The following is a 13,995-nucleotide window of genomic DNA, read 5'->3' as shown; positions in this document are numbered from 1 at the left end:
TGTACCGAAATAGCAGCGTTCAAAAAGTCCGCCCAAAATCCTCGTCGCTTATTGGCTACCGGGCGATGCGTAATCGTCTGCAATGGCTAGCAAAGAGACAGCATGAACTGTGCTTTGATTGGCTGCTGCTGGGTTTTGTTTTGAACGGGTTTCTAGGGGGCTAGAAAATGTAGTAAAATACACCAATCTCGTTAAAATGTTCTTATTCTAACGGCGTTTCTATTTATTTAACGCTTTAAAACCTCAGCGTATAAATCTGCCGCTTATAGCTGTACGTTTTTTCGTAGATTAGAAATGCGGTGAATTCAAATTAGTAGCATTATTGTGTATACGACTCGGGTCATGACGACACCCTGTCAGGGACACGAGGTGGTCTATTCTGTTTCAAAACACGAGTTACAGACTAAATTATAATACAATAATTCCATTGCAAATTAATATACGAATTTATCAAATAGTCTGCATTACGGACAATGTATATAACACATCTTTAAATATATTCATTATAAGTTTGATCACGGTAATATTAAATTTTTGCTTTGTTTGATGTATTACTGTACGATACAGAATAAGATTGTATATATGAAAGTAGTCCCAACAACACAAGCGACGCTTCAAATATCCATCCGCCAGAGAAAGTAGTCCTCTGACCCTTTCGCTCGATTCCATATCATTTTCGTTAATAATAAATCCCCAGCCACACAGCCACATCTACATTTGCGGTTCGTGCCTTGTAGCGTTTTATCCGTTTATTATTGTTCACGTGTTTGTGTAATCTCGTCGAAAATGTTTTCGGCGGAGGTGCCTTCGTACGACGAGAAGGTAGGCGGAGAATTCTCCTTCCCTTCTCAGTCCCCTCCTCGGAAGTAGACGTCCGTGTCTATATTCCGTTCATTTCTTTTTTAATATCAGTTTGTAAGGATCCCTTTAAGTTTTTTAAACCCCCACCAAATTTCGCGTCGAAAATGGAGGCGAAGATGGACGCTTAAAAAGATGACGGAATCCGATCTGCTTCTTCAGTTTACCTCCGTTTAATGGACCGGATGATCTGCGTTTCCAACAACCTTGCAGGGGAGGTAAAACAAATCACAATTTCTAAAGGTTTTTATAAACAAATGTTGCCATTCCAGACCTAAAAGACACAATAGTCTTACTGATAACGTTCATGACATTTTTAAAGAGCTGTCTGTCGTTAACGAGTTATTATTGACGTGTTGCTGCGCTGCTAACGTCAGTCTGCTAACGCGTATTTAATGTAACGTTAAACTGCGTCAACACCGTTCAATATTAGCGTATCAATACAATCAACTCTTCGTATTAAATATCATATTTTTGTATATGACTATTATATTCTATCTCTATAGATTGAACATGCGTTTAAGCATTTGTTTATTATTAGTCCGCCTGAGCGTCACCGCTATCATGTTAATACATAAATGTGTATATTTCGTATTGTTTGATATACGTATAGGGCTTATATTTTGATCATTGTTGCATATCCCTTCTTTTAATAACGTAATGTTAAAACAAATTTTTTATATATTAACAATAAACATCAAATTGGATTGTTACTATCTAATTGCTTGTTATTATAAGGAATCAGCTCAAACTTGCCAGGTATAACAAGAAAAAAAGTTATTTCATATTTTTGATGTATTTGAAGTTCAAAAAGTGACTCAAATTACATTTATTTATGTTTTATTTATTTATTTATCAGTTGTTGTTTTGTGTCCCATGTTCAGGTAGCTGTATCCAGTGGGGAGGTAGGCTTTTCCAGGGTTCGCAATGAAGTTTGCCGAGCCCTTGGAGAGCCAGAAACTGTCGTCTCTTCTGGAGAGGGCAGTTTCTAGGGAAGCCAAACTGTGGAAGGTTTACGTGCCAAAGAAACCTACCAACCAGGTGAGTCCGTCACTGGGTGTGCTGATATATCTGGTTAGATGACTGTGACAAAAATGTTTGCATTTTGGGAGGCCGATACTTAGGCGAATGATTCAAATATCTAGTTGATTCTAGAATCTGTATAGTTTCAATTTGAGTCAGTTCTGCATAGTTAGAATAAGTGTCATCTTTGTGTACTGTATGCGTACAAAGTACTTTAGTTCCAGAAATGTGTGTACATTCACATTTAGTCCTTAAGCAGACGCATTTAAAGCGACTTACAGATGAAGTACACAATGGAAGCAGCATAAGGACAACAAAAAGCATTAGAGCAATCAAAAACTAGTCTCATATGGTCTTCCACAGTATACAGAGCTAATTTTTTATTTTAAAGTGATCGAAGTCGGAATTGTTGCAGTACATCCCATAAGAAGCTGCCATACGAGTTGAAAAACTGTAACGGCTCTGTAAATCTGCGAAGGACCTTGTACACAACCTTGAATTTAAATGGCACAGTTGTTCACACACATGTTAATCTTCCTGGTCATAAGTCCTAGTGATAACATGGGGGTCATGTGATGCTTATTATTTTCTCCATAAATCTTCATGGATTACACTGGGTTTAGTGATTTTGTTTATGAGGCTGTTTTGAGGTTTAACCTGATGATGATTAACAGCTGTTGACGTTTTTAATTCTTTAGGATACAGATATTTCCCCTGAAATGCGTGATGAGGCTGTTCGGTGGTTGAGGGATGTGCATTCCCAACTGAAGCTCTATCCAGAGACACTCTGCCTTGCCATCGGCATCCTGGATCGCTTTCTCTCCGCCATTAAGGTAATGTTTAAAACCTCTGGCCTGTCAAGACTTTCTGTCTCTGTTAATGATTGTGGTTTTACAATATTACACTTGCTTTTATAACAGGTAACTGTGTGTTAGTTTTCATTGAAGTCCAAAATATGGAAACTTAATTTTAGGCCTTCAGTAGTACTTGCATAATTCAGATTTGTCTTTGTGTGCAATAATCAGATAATATAAAACGTAAAACTTCTGTTATCTAGTAAGCTGTAAAAAATAAGCTGTTTAGTTGTTAGGCTTCTACAAATTATACAATCATAGTTATATAGATATATATTTAACCCTTGGTATGATGTTTATTTTTTGAGCTTCAGAAAAGGTCGTTGAACCTTTGACTTTCAAGGACTGCAGAGACAATGTAAGAATATTTCTTGAGGAATATAAAAGAGTGAGACTATTTATTTTTAGACTATTAAAGCGTGGGATACTTAAGGTGTAGTTATCATGGCTGTACTTTTTTACTTGCGTACTGAATGAACAGGAAATAAACACAGTAAGTGTATGTCTATATGCCCTTTATTGTGTCAAACGCTGTGTGTGCAAAGTAAACTGCAGACGCTGAGAAATTATTTTGTTGTACCGTTAGCACTTTACTTTAACGTCCTGTTCTACATGTACATACTATGTACTTACATAGTAAATACATGTATGGTAGGCATCAACCTTGAACCTGATTTATTTTGGATAAGTACACTGTAAATAAACTGTAAGAGTGTACATTAAATTCTCTCTCTCTCTCTCTCTCTCTCTCTCTCTCTCTCTCTCTCTCTCTCTCTCTCTCTCTCTCTCTCTCTCTCTCTCTCTCTCTCTCTCTCTCTCTCTCTCTCTCTCTCTCTCTCTCTCTCTCTCTCTCAGGCCCGTCCCAAGTACCTGCGCTGCATTGCCATCTCTTGTTTCTTCCTGGCTGCTAAGACCAGTGAGGAAGATGAGGTAAATGTCATATTAAAATGCCGACCTATGATCAGTTGTGTCCCAAGTCCAACATGATCGGCTGTTATTATAAAAGACAGTTGAGCTGAATCATGGCCAACATCTGCCATCACTGTTCTCACAGGCTTTACTCCAAAATGAAATTGTGGAAATATAAAGTTTTTAATGACATCACAGGGAACATCACAGCGTTTGAAAGAAAATACAGTTTGATGAACATTAAGTAGAAAGTGTGCATGCTTAAATCTAATCTAAAAATGACCAGCTCTTTAGCTCAAAGAATTAAGCTCTGATATTTAATCTGATTCGTTTTTGGCAGTTCTCAGACAGAGGTTTAGCTGACCATGTGATATGGTTTAAATGTACTTTAAAATATACTGTTAAAATAATTTAGTTGTGATTTTCCTTTTATTATAAAGTGTGTGTGTGTGTGTGTGTGTTATAATAGATCAGTCTGATTTGTGCGTTTAATCTTTGATACGTGTGTTTTTGTAGCGTATCCCAATTCTGAGAGAACTGGCCTCCACTAGCAAATGTGGCTGTTCTCCATCAGAAATCTTACGAATGGAGAGAATTGTGCTGGATAAGCTAAACTGGGACCTGCACTCTGCCACTGTACTGGACTTCCTTTACATCGTAAGTACACACAACAACTACATCAATATACAACATATGCATTTTACTATACAGTATTTTTTTACATTGGCTGTGTCCGAAATAGCACCCCATACCCTAATAAATGCACTATTTGAGGGGACATCCATTTTTAATGGTGTCGGAATTCATGGTGGACATTGTTGAGTGCACTCATTCAATCCCATGATGCATCATAATAACGAGTGTACAACCGATTTGCAGACTCATGGCAAGCTCCTAGCCAACATGTATCATATCGAACTGAATGAATTCCCACGTCTCAGCAGAAGACGGCGCCCGCAGCATTTCCAGTGCACAAAGTGTCCGAATTTACTCATTCATCTCACCCGCTCCCTAAAGTAGACTATATTAGTGAACTAATGTAGGGAATAGTAAATGAGGGATAGTGGCCGATTACAGACAAGGCTATTGTCTTGGTGCATTATAAACATTATTCTACATGCTACTTAATAAGGTACTTTTGTTGATTTTTCTTTATTCCCTGTGACTTAACATTCATTTAAAGTCAACAAGCTTTGCATGTAGTTATGAATAATATATTCCTTTGGGCGTTTAGCAAAGATTATCATTGCTGTCATGTGGAAGTTCCATTAACAGTCAGTTTTTCTCCATCTGGGTGATTTAGGGACAGCCAAAAACATCAGATTAAAAGTCTGTTAAAATGCATTAATGTTTATCACGTTCCTCCACAGTTTCCTCCTTTTTTCCTCTCTCAATCAATCTCTCAATTTCTCCCTTTCTGTCTTTCTCTAGTTCCATGCAATGGTTCTGAGCTGTAAGTCTGGGCGTCTTACCAGGGTGTTGTCAGGTATCAACCCGTCACAGCACATGGCGCTGCTTACCCAGCAGCTTCTCCACTGTCTGTCCCATAATGCCCTGCTGCAGGTGCGCGGTTCGGTGCTTTCCCTTGCCCTCATCACGCTAGAACTGGAGAAAATCTGTCCTGATTGGCTTGCTCTCACTGTCGACCTGCTGTACAAAGCACAGGTGAGACTTTACATATCTACTTCTGTTTTACATTTTAATTGAATACTGTTTTTCATGATCAGCATTTTGCTTCAGCCTGATTGTTCTGTAGTTTAGAGAGTTCATAGACTAATTCGTCTACAGATGGAAGTAGAACTTAAAATGTTGAAGCTAACAGCTGTTTGGTTCATACTTGATGTGTTTCAGAAAGAGTATGATAATAGACATACTTCCTCTTAAAAGTGTTATTGCACGCTTGTGGTTTGTTAAATGTAATGGGGTAAATACGGTGATTTATTGTTTTATTGAAACATTTATTGTACTTTATCATATGGATGTTTACAGCTATAAAGCCAAGAGGGGGTCATTGCTTTATTAATATGACGTTTTTGCTGCAACATTTTATTTGTTGATAACTAATATTTTTCCCTGTATCTTAGATCGACAGTTCTCAGCTGATTGGCTGTCGAGAGCTGATTGCACGTTGCCTTTCCACACACAAGGCCTCCCTGCCTCCTAACACTGTTTACATCTGTCATCCTCTGCCTCACGCCCCAGATCCTCGGGTAAAGGGAGACCTGTCTGTCGGGCAAGTCTCCCCCACTCCGACAGCCCCGGGCTGTGATCCTCACCGACCCACTGACCCCAACACAACCCACACCCACTCTGGCACCAAGCTTCGGCTTCACTGCAAGTCCTCGGCCAAGCGTAAGGTGGAACACATGGAGGTGGATGAGTATTTTGATGGGATCAAGCGCCTGTACAACGAGGAAAGTCCCCAGGAGGGGGTGCTCCCCTGCACGGGTGAGCCGGTGATCCGGCAGAAGGCTGGCTCCTCCCCCTGCCCGCCTCTTCAACCTGTCAGTGAAACGTAGAGCACGATCTAAACAACCGCAGCGACAGTGATTATCAGACCTCAGAGCAAAGGAGAGCCAAAAAATACTAACAAAACATACTCTGCATGATGCCGTTTCATAACTATTTAATGAGCGTAAAAGGTTTTAAAAAAACAAGAAAAAAACAATATACAAGGAAAAATGCTGCAAAAAAAGTAGGAATATTTTTCCTCCGTCTGTGGAGAAAATCCTATCTGGTATTGTTGCTGTTGGTCTCTTTTATCTGTATTTGCCAACAATAGTTTTTAATGTCTCTATTTCATCTCTTCTATTTTTATTTGTGTCTTTTTCAAACAACCTTCAACATTTTTGAGGGCTGACTTTGATTTGAAGTTTTAATTAATATATTGTTAAGAATAGCTGTGGTTGAAGATGTTTATTAGTTTTGTACAAAAGTACACCGTCTCCATTCTCCTGGTCCATGGCGCGGCCTTAACACTTGTGGTGTGTGTGTGTGTGTGTGTCTGTGTGCGTGCGTGTTGTACGTGTGTGATTATCGATTGTGTGTGTGTGTGTGTGTGTGTGAAGGGTGATAATTTCCCTATCACTTCTTTATAACTGAGCATTAATGATAAACTAGTGTTATATATGGCCTGACATGATTAGATGAACTGTTTGTCACTTGTTCTAAACATAATAACGTAATTGTGTTATATCGAGTAGAAGAAAATGCAAAATTACATTCTGAATATAAAAAGCTTTAGACCTTCATCATTCCTTTGCTGTGAGTGTCATCTGCTGTTTCTTCTGAAAGCTCTCTTGTGCTCTGAGGTGATGATAATACACTGGACCGCTGCTGAGAAACATCCCAAAGTCAAAACAATAAAAATGTCTACTGAACACAAAATGTCTTGACCTTATATGTGTGATTGCCTTTATTCATTACTGTACTCCGAGATCTTTACTGTTAAAGTAATACTTATTCTGATGTACAAAGAAAAATATATTTTGAAGAATGTGGGACAGTAAAACAGTTCTGGGGCACTTCTGACGACCCTTGTTTTTTCCCACTATGGGTGTTGAGATGTGTTTGGTTATAAGCATTATTACAGATATCTTTGTGTTAATCAGAACAAAGAAATGAAACTTCAAGGTGAGTAAACGATGAGAGGTGGGTGAAGTATCCCTTTAGGTTAACACTCACTGCACGAGGGAGAACCGAGGTGTCATGTGATCAATGGATCTGACGTAAGCTGCACTTCTATATCATCTGTTTGTGTATGACGTAATAATGCAGCACTGTATTACACCAAGAATTTGACCAGATAGATCAACAATTTCACACTTTTTACTAAATCTTGATATTAAAAATTATAATACGAATTATGCGAACACTAAAGCGACGAATGCGTGTCAGGTACACCGGTGAAGAATCATAATAGTTTCCATTACGAACTTTTTGTACCAATAAAACCATCATAAAATCCCTTCATGGCAGAATACATTGGTCTTCCACTGACTCACATCCGTCAGATAACATCCCACCAATAAAACCCAAAACATTACCAGCAGAGAACCACAAAACCAATAATATTCCCATTAGTGTTATTAAATCCGCTAGAAGTTCTGCGAGGATCTCTGTTGTTTTTTCGTCATGTGACGTCAGCGCGCAGGTATGCAGGTGGACCTGAGAGACACAAGTGGGCGGAGTTCAAATGCGAACCAGCGAAACGGCTTGTCGGGTCCCTCCAGTTTGATCTCGAGACCCACGCGGCGGTTCACGCGCGTGCAGCATGGCCGTCGAGTTCACGCAGGAGTCCGTGCTGCGATTCATCCTCAGCAACGGCGGGAAAGTGCGAAACGCGGACTTATTGAGCCACTACAGACGCTTTCTGCGCGAGGACGAGGAGAGAGAGCAGAACCGCGAGTTGTTCAAAAAGTACGTGAACTCCGTGGCGACGGTGAGGCAGGAGGACGACGTGTCTCAGGTTGTGCTGAGGAAAAAATACCGCGCGCTTCTCGGAGACGTCGCCAAGAATCTCGACCCTGCTCCAGTGAGGAAAAACCAGGACCGTGTACTACAGACTGCTCCTAAAACTCCTAAAGTTGAGATCTTGCCTGCTGCTGGAATTGTAACCACCACCAAAAACAACAATAACAACGATTTAACTCCCAGTTTTGAGAAAGGTGTCCAAACTTCAACTCGAGGCGGAGAACAACCTGTCATATCCACTAAGGGCACCTGCCCTTTGAGACCAGCTCCACCTGACATTGACAGTCGCTCGAGTGGGAGTGGCCGAAGTGTTGAACAGACACGGGAGACGAAAGCGACCCGGGGGGCAAGCGGGGTGGAACATGATGTTTACCCCGCCAAACCGAGACAATTAAGGGAAGCAGATGGTTGCGAGTCTTTTGTCAAGCCTACATGTTACTACGAGGTTAGAGCATCGCCTCTGCCCGGAAAGCCCAACACGTTGGACGCTTGTAAACAATTCCCAAAATGTGCAGAAGGGCCTCCACTGGTCACCATCGGTCAGTCTCTTGTATCCACCTCGACTCCTTGTCTGCTGGACGCCCCTCCGTACGTGCACACCCCACTGTACACCCAAGCTGGGCTGAGCCGGAGCAATGACAGTCTACTGAGGCCGCATGGGCCCTCAGATGCCCCCAAACCTCAAAACGGCCCCCCTGCCATATATCTACAGCCATGTCACGCAAAAGATCTTACTTCTAGTCAGGACAGCCTTTCGACAACCTCCCTTGTGTCTGACACGGGCTGGAATCAGGGCTCCGGGCGTGACGAGTGGTCCAGCGACGATGCTTCCCAGTGTCTCTCGGGACAAGATGAGAAGGGCGTACGTTCTTTCCTACGTCGCAATCAGGAGACGAGACTGTTGTCTCAGCTGCAGCAACCGAGCCGCGACGTCGGACCCTTGCATCACTCCACCGGTCACCTCGATGACCAGTCGTCCTCACGGAGCGCCTCGCCGGAGATGCATCACGGACCCGTCGCCCGACGGCTCAGCTCTCGCCTGCGGAGTCGCATGTGCCGCAGCCTCGGAGAAAACCTGGACCTGCAGTTCCCAGAGGAGATCGGCTCGGCCCGCCACAACCGTCTCCAGCTGCTGTCCTCCACCCTGAGCATGGGTAATTTAGTAACCGCCCCCTCTAGCAAAGGCTCCCGTGACTTTTCCTCGCCAGGCGGGTCCATGCGAAGTTTGGGGACATCGGGGCACGACGGGTCCTTCAGCGGTAAACATTCCTCAGTCCCGCTCGAGCCCAGAGAACACGAGTGGTTTGTTAAAGCAGCGTCCGGGACGTGGACCGACATCTACGCCCTCTTCCGAGAGGACCCCAACCTCCTTTACAAACGGGACTTCATATCCGGATTCACTATCCTCCACTGGATCGCCAAGCACGGTGACCATCGTGTTCTGAACACGCTTTCGTACGGCGTGGAAAAGGCCAGTATGACTCTAGAGATGGACGCCAAGACCCTGTGCGGGTACACGCCACTTCACCTGGCTGCCATTCACGGGCACAAGAAACTAATTCGCCTCCTGGTGCAAAAGTTCAAAGCTGATGTTGGGATCAGGGACAGCAGCGGAAAGAGGCCGTGGCAGTACTTGAGTAAAGATGAAAACAGGGATATTTTAGAGATTCTACGAGCACCGCAGAAGATGATCGACGCCAGTCCATCATTGCTCAGCTCTGTGGAGAAACTTCCAATGAGACCTGCCACCAGCAAAATAAACGTAAAGAGACATTCATCCATCGCTGCACTGTTTAAACACAAATCTCACTTGAGGGTCACCTCGGCTTCGGAAGCTTTTTAGCTTTGCCCAGCTGAACGGATTCATTGGTGGCACCTTTTTTTGGGGTGAAAAAATATGCACTTATTTTAGGACTAAAAATCTATTACACGTAAAGTGTGACTTTATGAATGTAATTTAATCTGCTGTGTTGTTTTGGACGTTCTTTACTAAATAGTATGAGAGTGTTTTATGATAACATGTATCGTATGCAACAGTGTTGTGTGTTGAAAACTCAGTCATGTCGTCACAGAATGGAGATCCTAAGAAGTTTTCTGTTGAAAACAAGTTTCATTTCCAGACAGATTTGGTTCTCTTAACCTCCTTAAGTTTGTTGAGTTCTCTCTCTCTCTCCCTTTCTCTCTGTTAATCTAGGAAACTATGTGGTTCACAGACATGCTTGTGTCACTTAACGTTTACATTCTGTTTTAAGGTGAGATGATAAATGTGTTTTTTGTGATTCTCGCAACCCGTTCAACCCGGATCTGTTTCTCCTGAACGCTGTAAACTTTGTTTAATGTTTAACTCGCTCATTTTCCTTATCTTTAAAATGGAGGGGGAGAGAGAAAACGTTCTTTGAAATACATTCCTGGCCTGTTGATGTCTGTCAAAGACCTCCTTTAGTGTTGCTATAGCAACATCTGTCCTGTTTTTCCTCATTTATTCTGTTTGATTACACTTTTTTTATGTGGTGATGTGGGAATGACAGTTCAGTGTGCTCATGTTTTGATGATTTATACTTCGAGTCAAATCTGTATTGTTTTTTTTCCAACTGTACATCTGACTCGAGGGGGACGGATAAAAACAGGATTTTGTGAGTTGTTTTTCTCATGGAGCGATCTGTGAAGTGTTGTGTTTGTGGATGTGTTTCAACATGTCACGGGGTGTAGGCACTTGCTCAGCAGTGAGTCTTTCATAATGTTTACACTACATGATGCACCTTTATACTCCAAGTTTATTAAATGAATAAAAGACATGACTTTGATCTTTAATACTGTGTTTGTTTTTGATTTACCAACATGTATTTTGTTGCATTATTATACATAACAATTGTTTGACCTGGAAGTCAAGTAAATCCTCTTTGGAATTGGGGTCACAAGAGTTAACAATTTTCATAAAGTTTCTTTTGTTTTCCATATGCTGTTCATTTGAACCAAAATTTGATATTAATCATTATTTAAATTAGGATTTTTGTTCATTAGTTGTTAAGTTTTTTATTGTTACAAAGCATCTTTTCTGTAAATGCAGCATAAACATGCATGGAAAAAGTTTAAAAACAATCAAAAGCATTTTATTAATCACTATCTGAAATAAAAAAACATGATGAAACATAGCGAACGCATCCTGGCATTGCAATGTACATTGACAAAACTCATTAATAATTGTTTGTTTTATTCAGAGTGCTATTAAGTATCAATTCTTGTGTGTATCAACTTAAAGAAAATCAAAAAGACTCGGTTTCGAAAATAATTGTTCGAGATAATGTTAGCTCAGACATTGAAAGCATATCATTATGGTTTAGCTGTTGTGTTTCCTTGTGTTTTGGTTACCACGTTGTTTTGCAGTTCCTTTTCATGCATTAGTTTCCTGTTGCAGTGTTTTTCCAATCTAACACTGACCAGTGTCAGGTGACCGGAGTCACTAAACAGAACTGTGGGTGTGTATCAAAGGGTTTCCAGCATGATCAGACCAATGGAGTTCAATTTATTGGACAGCCTTTCTTTGTTGCTAAGCAATACAAGAATAAATTCAATATTTTCACCATACGCGGTTTCAACGGACGCACGTGCATGGCCCATTAATATTAATAATTGTATTAAATAAACAAGTTGATGAATTTCATTGTATCAGGTAAATCCAATTTTGATTTCGGGTCACAAGAGTTAACCATTTTTTACCATGCATAATAATACAAACAAAAGTGCATGCGCTTTTAAATTCAGACATGATATGAAGCGTAATGTGTGTCCAAGTTTCCATGACTGTGATATAATCATTTGATAAGTGACAGCACCTTAATTCCAGAAACCACTGCTTTCATGACCTGCATTTGCTTGAGCGACTAGTTTTACGCAAATGCAAAACATTCAGAAAATGCCTGAAGCGTCAGACAGCACAACCTGAGTTTCACTTTGCCCTCCAAGAGTTCAACGGTTCAGATTTGTAGCATATTTTAAAGCTTTGAACTGTGAAGCTGCAACATGAAATACAAAAAACATGTGCAATGATACTGATAAATATCTGAAAGCTTTGCTTATGTAAAGAATGTGGAGAATCCGTGTTGACAATGTGACATAATACTGAACGCTTTCCAGTTCAATGGTAAACTAAAGTGATGTTATAATCCCTGTGGCTGTGTCCGAAATCATCAAGATAGATCAGCTAGCTTGTTATTAGGATGCATCATGGGAATGAATGAGTGCACTCAATAATGTCCACTATGAATTTGGACACAACTAAAAATAGATGTCCCCTTCAACATTGCACTTTATTATGGTATAGGGTGCTATTTCGCACACAGCGTGTGTGTGTCTCAGTGTTTCTCTGATGTTAATTTAGTTTTATTTATACACTTAAAACAGAAATGATAACCTGAAGAGTAGACCCAGAGATGCTGGAGAAACAGGACTGCACACTTGTCTCGTGTCTGCCTTGTTTAACACACATGATTCAAATGATCAACTTGCTCACAGAGAAATACATGACATGAACTGAATGCCAGTTACAGAAGACACAGGAGTGTTTATTCATACTCAAACGCATTTCAAAGTGATTTACAAACAAATACTAAACTTGCAGTGATGTGGGGCATCAGGAGCACGGACCACAGATTCGGATTCATCAAAAATAGCCTATATACAAGACACGTTTAGAAAAGTTCGAAAATACGACGAGACGACAGATAATGAGCTTGTATTTAAAAATATATTTATTTTGCCTTCCAATTGTGCTTTTTGTTTTTAACAGCGTGAGGCTTGGCAGACACTTCAGATTAGCACGTGGTTTACATCAGAACTGCAGTTCAGCCTCTTACAGGTCCATCTGACGTCTGGGTGTGTAGTTGAACGGATTAGATCATATTTGCATTCATTTAAAAAACTAAACCACAGCAACCGTGAAAATAAAAACATGTTGGCAAAAGAGTTTGCGTTTTAGAATGTGCATTGTGATAGAACTAAGAAGCATAAAAACGGGTGAATTAACAGAAATCATGCTTTCTAACTGCCATTGAAACTGATATTGTGTTCAAGTGCCGTTAAACATTAGCTGAAGATGTCATGATGTAGCACCTCACAGCCAAAAACCACAAACAACCGAAAGCCACAAACACAATAAATGTTCTGCATACTGTCATTTGCTTACAAAAATACAATATCTATGATTTAGATAAAACAATCTACATTTAAATGGCAAGGGGATTGTTCAGAGAACGTACAGCAGAGTACAAAAGTATTTCTAAATCTAAAATCATAAATAATGATCTGTCACTATTGCTGTAAAGGTGCCATTTCAGACGAACAGGAATGTGTTTTTACGTTGAAGAATAGACAGAATGTGTGTTAAATATCTTCTGTATGTGATGTCACGCGGGTTCATCTGTTCCGATGCGCTCAGCTGTTGCAGGGCTGTAAATCATTAGTGTATGGCAGTAATTCACTAATCACAATGCGGCCTTTCTGTGCCAGTGATATTGCATTGTGCTGTGCCTTCTGCTTCAGTGTTGTGCAGCTCATGCGAGTATGTTAATGCATTATGCATACATATGTGAAACAGTGGAGATCTCTCTGGTTACAAAAGCCTTCAAATGCTGTGGCCCATTCTGAACCTCACAAAGTCCATCAAGAAAGCATCCCAGATCAAAATCAAATATTGAAAAAATAAAGGAAAATTGTAATTTAATGTTATTGCTTTAGCATTGTGAAATTGCGTTACATTCATGTCAAACCTTTATGACTTACTTTCTTCGGCAGAACACAAGAGAAGATATTTGGAAGAATGTTGGAAAACTAACAACATTTAACCCCATAGACTTCCATTGTATGAACACAAAACCACAGA

General features: G+C 40.5%; 2 protein-coding genes across 2 annotated transcripts; both read left to right on the top strand.

The window, feature by feature from the left end:
- Nucleotides 1-608: 608 nt before the first annotated feature.
- On the top strand, nt 609-7,172 carry ccni (cyclin I). Its single transcript, XM_079486712.1, has 7 exons — nt 609-1,076; nt 1,743-1,899; nt 2,580-2,714; nt 3,591-3,665; nt 4,161-4,301; nt 5,076-5,309; nt 5,729-7,172. The coding sequence occupies exons 2-7, from the start codon at nt 1,786-1,788 to the stop codon at nt 6,161-6,163; spliced, it is 1,134 nt and encodes a 377-aa protein (XP_079342838.1). The 5' UTR covers nt 609-1,076; nt 1,743-1,785; the 3' UTR covers nt 6,164-7,172.
- On the top strand, nt 7,142-10,921 carry sowahb (sosondowah ankyrin repeat domain family member B). The gene has a single exon (XM_079486711.1). The coding sequence runs from the start codon at nt 7,918-7,920 to the stop codon at nt 9,958-9,960; it is 2,043 nt and encodes a 680-aa protein (XP_079342837.1). The 5' UTR covers nt 7,142-7,917; the 3' UTR covers nt 9,961-10,921.
- The last annotated feature ends 3,074 nt before the right edge of the window (nt 10,922-13,995 follow it).

The sequence above is a fragment of the Barbatula barbatula genome (assembly GCF_947034865.1).
Source record: "Barbatula barbatula genome assembly, chromosome: 22".
Classification (NCBI taxonomy): domain Eukaryota; kingdom Metazoa; phylum Chordata; class Actinopteri; order Cypriniformes; family Nemacheilidae; genus Barbatula; species Barbatula barbatula.
This window is presented reverse-complemented; position numbering and strand designations above follow the sequence as displayed.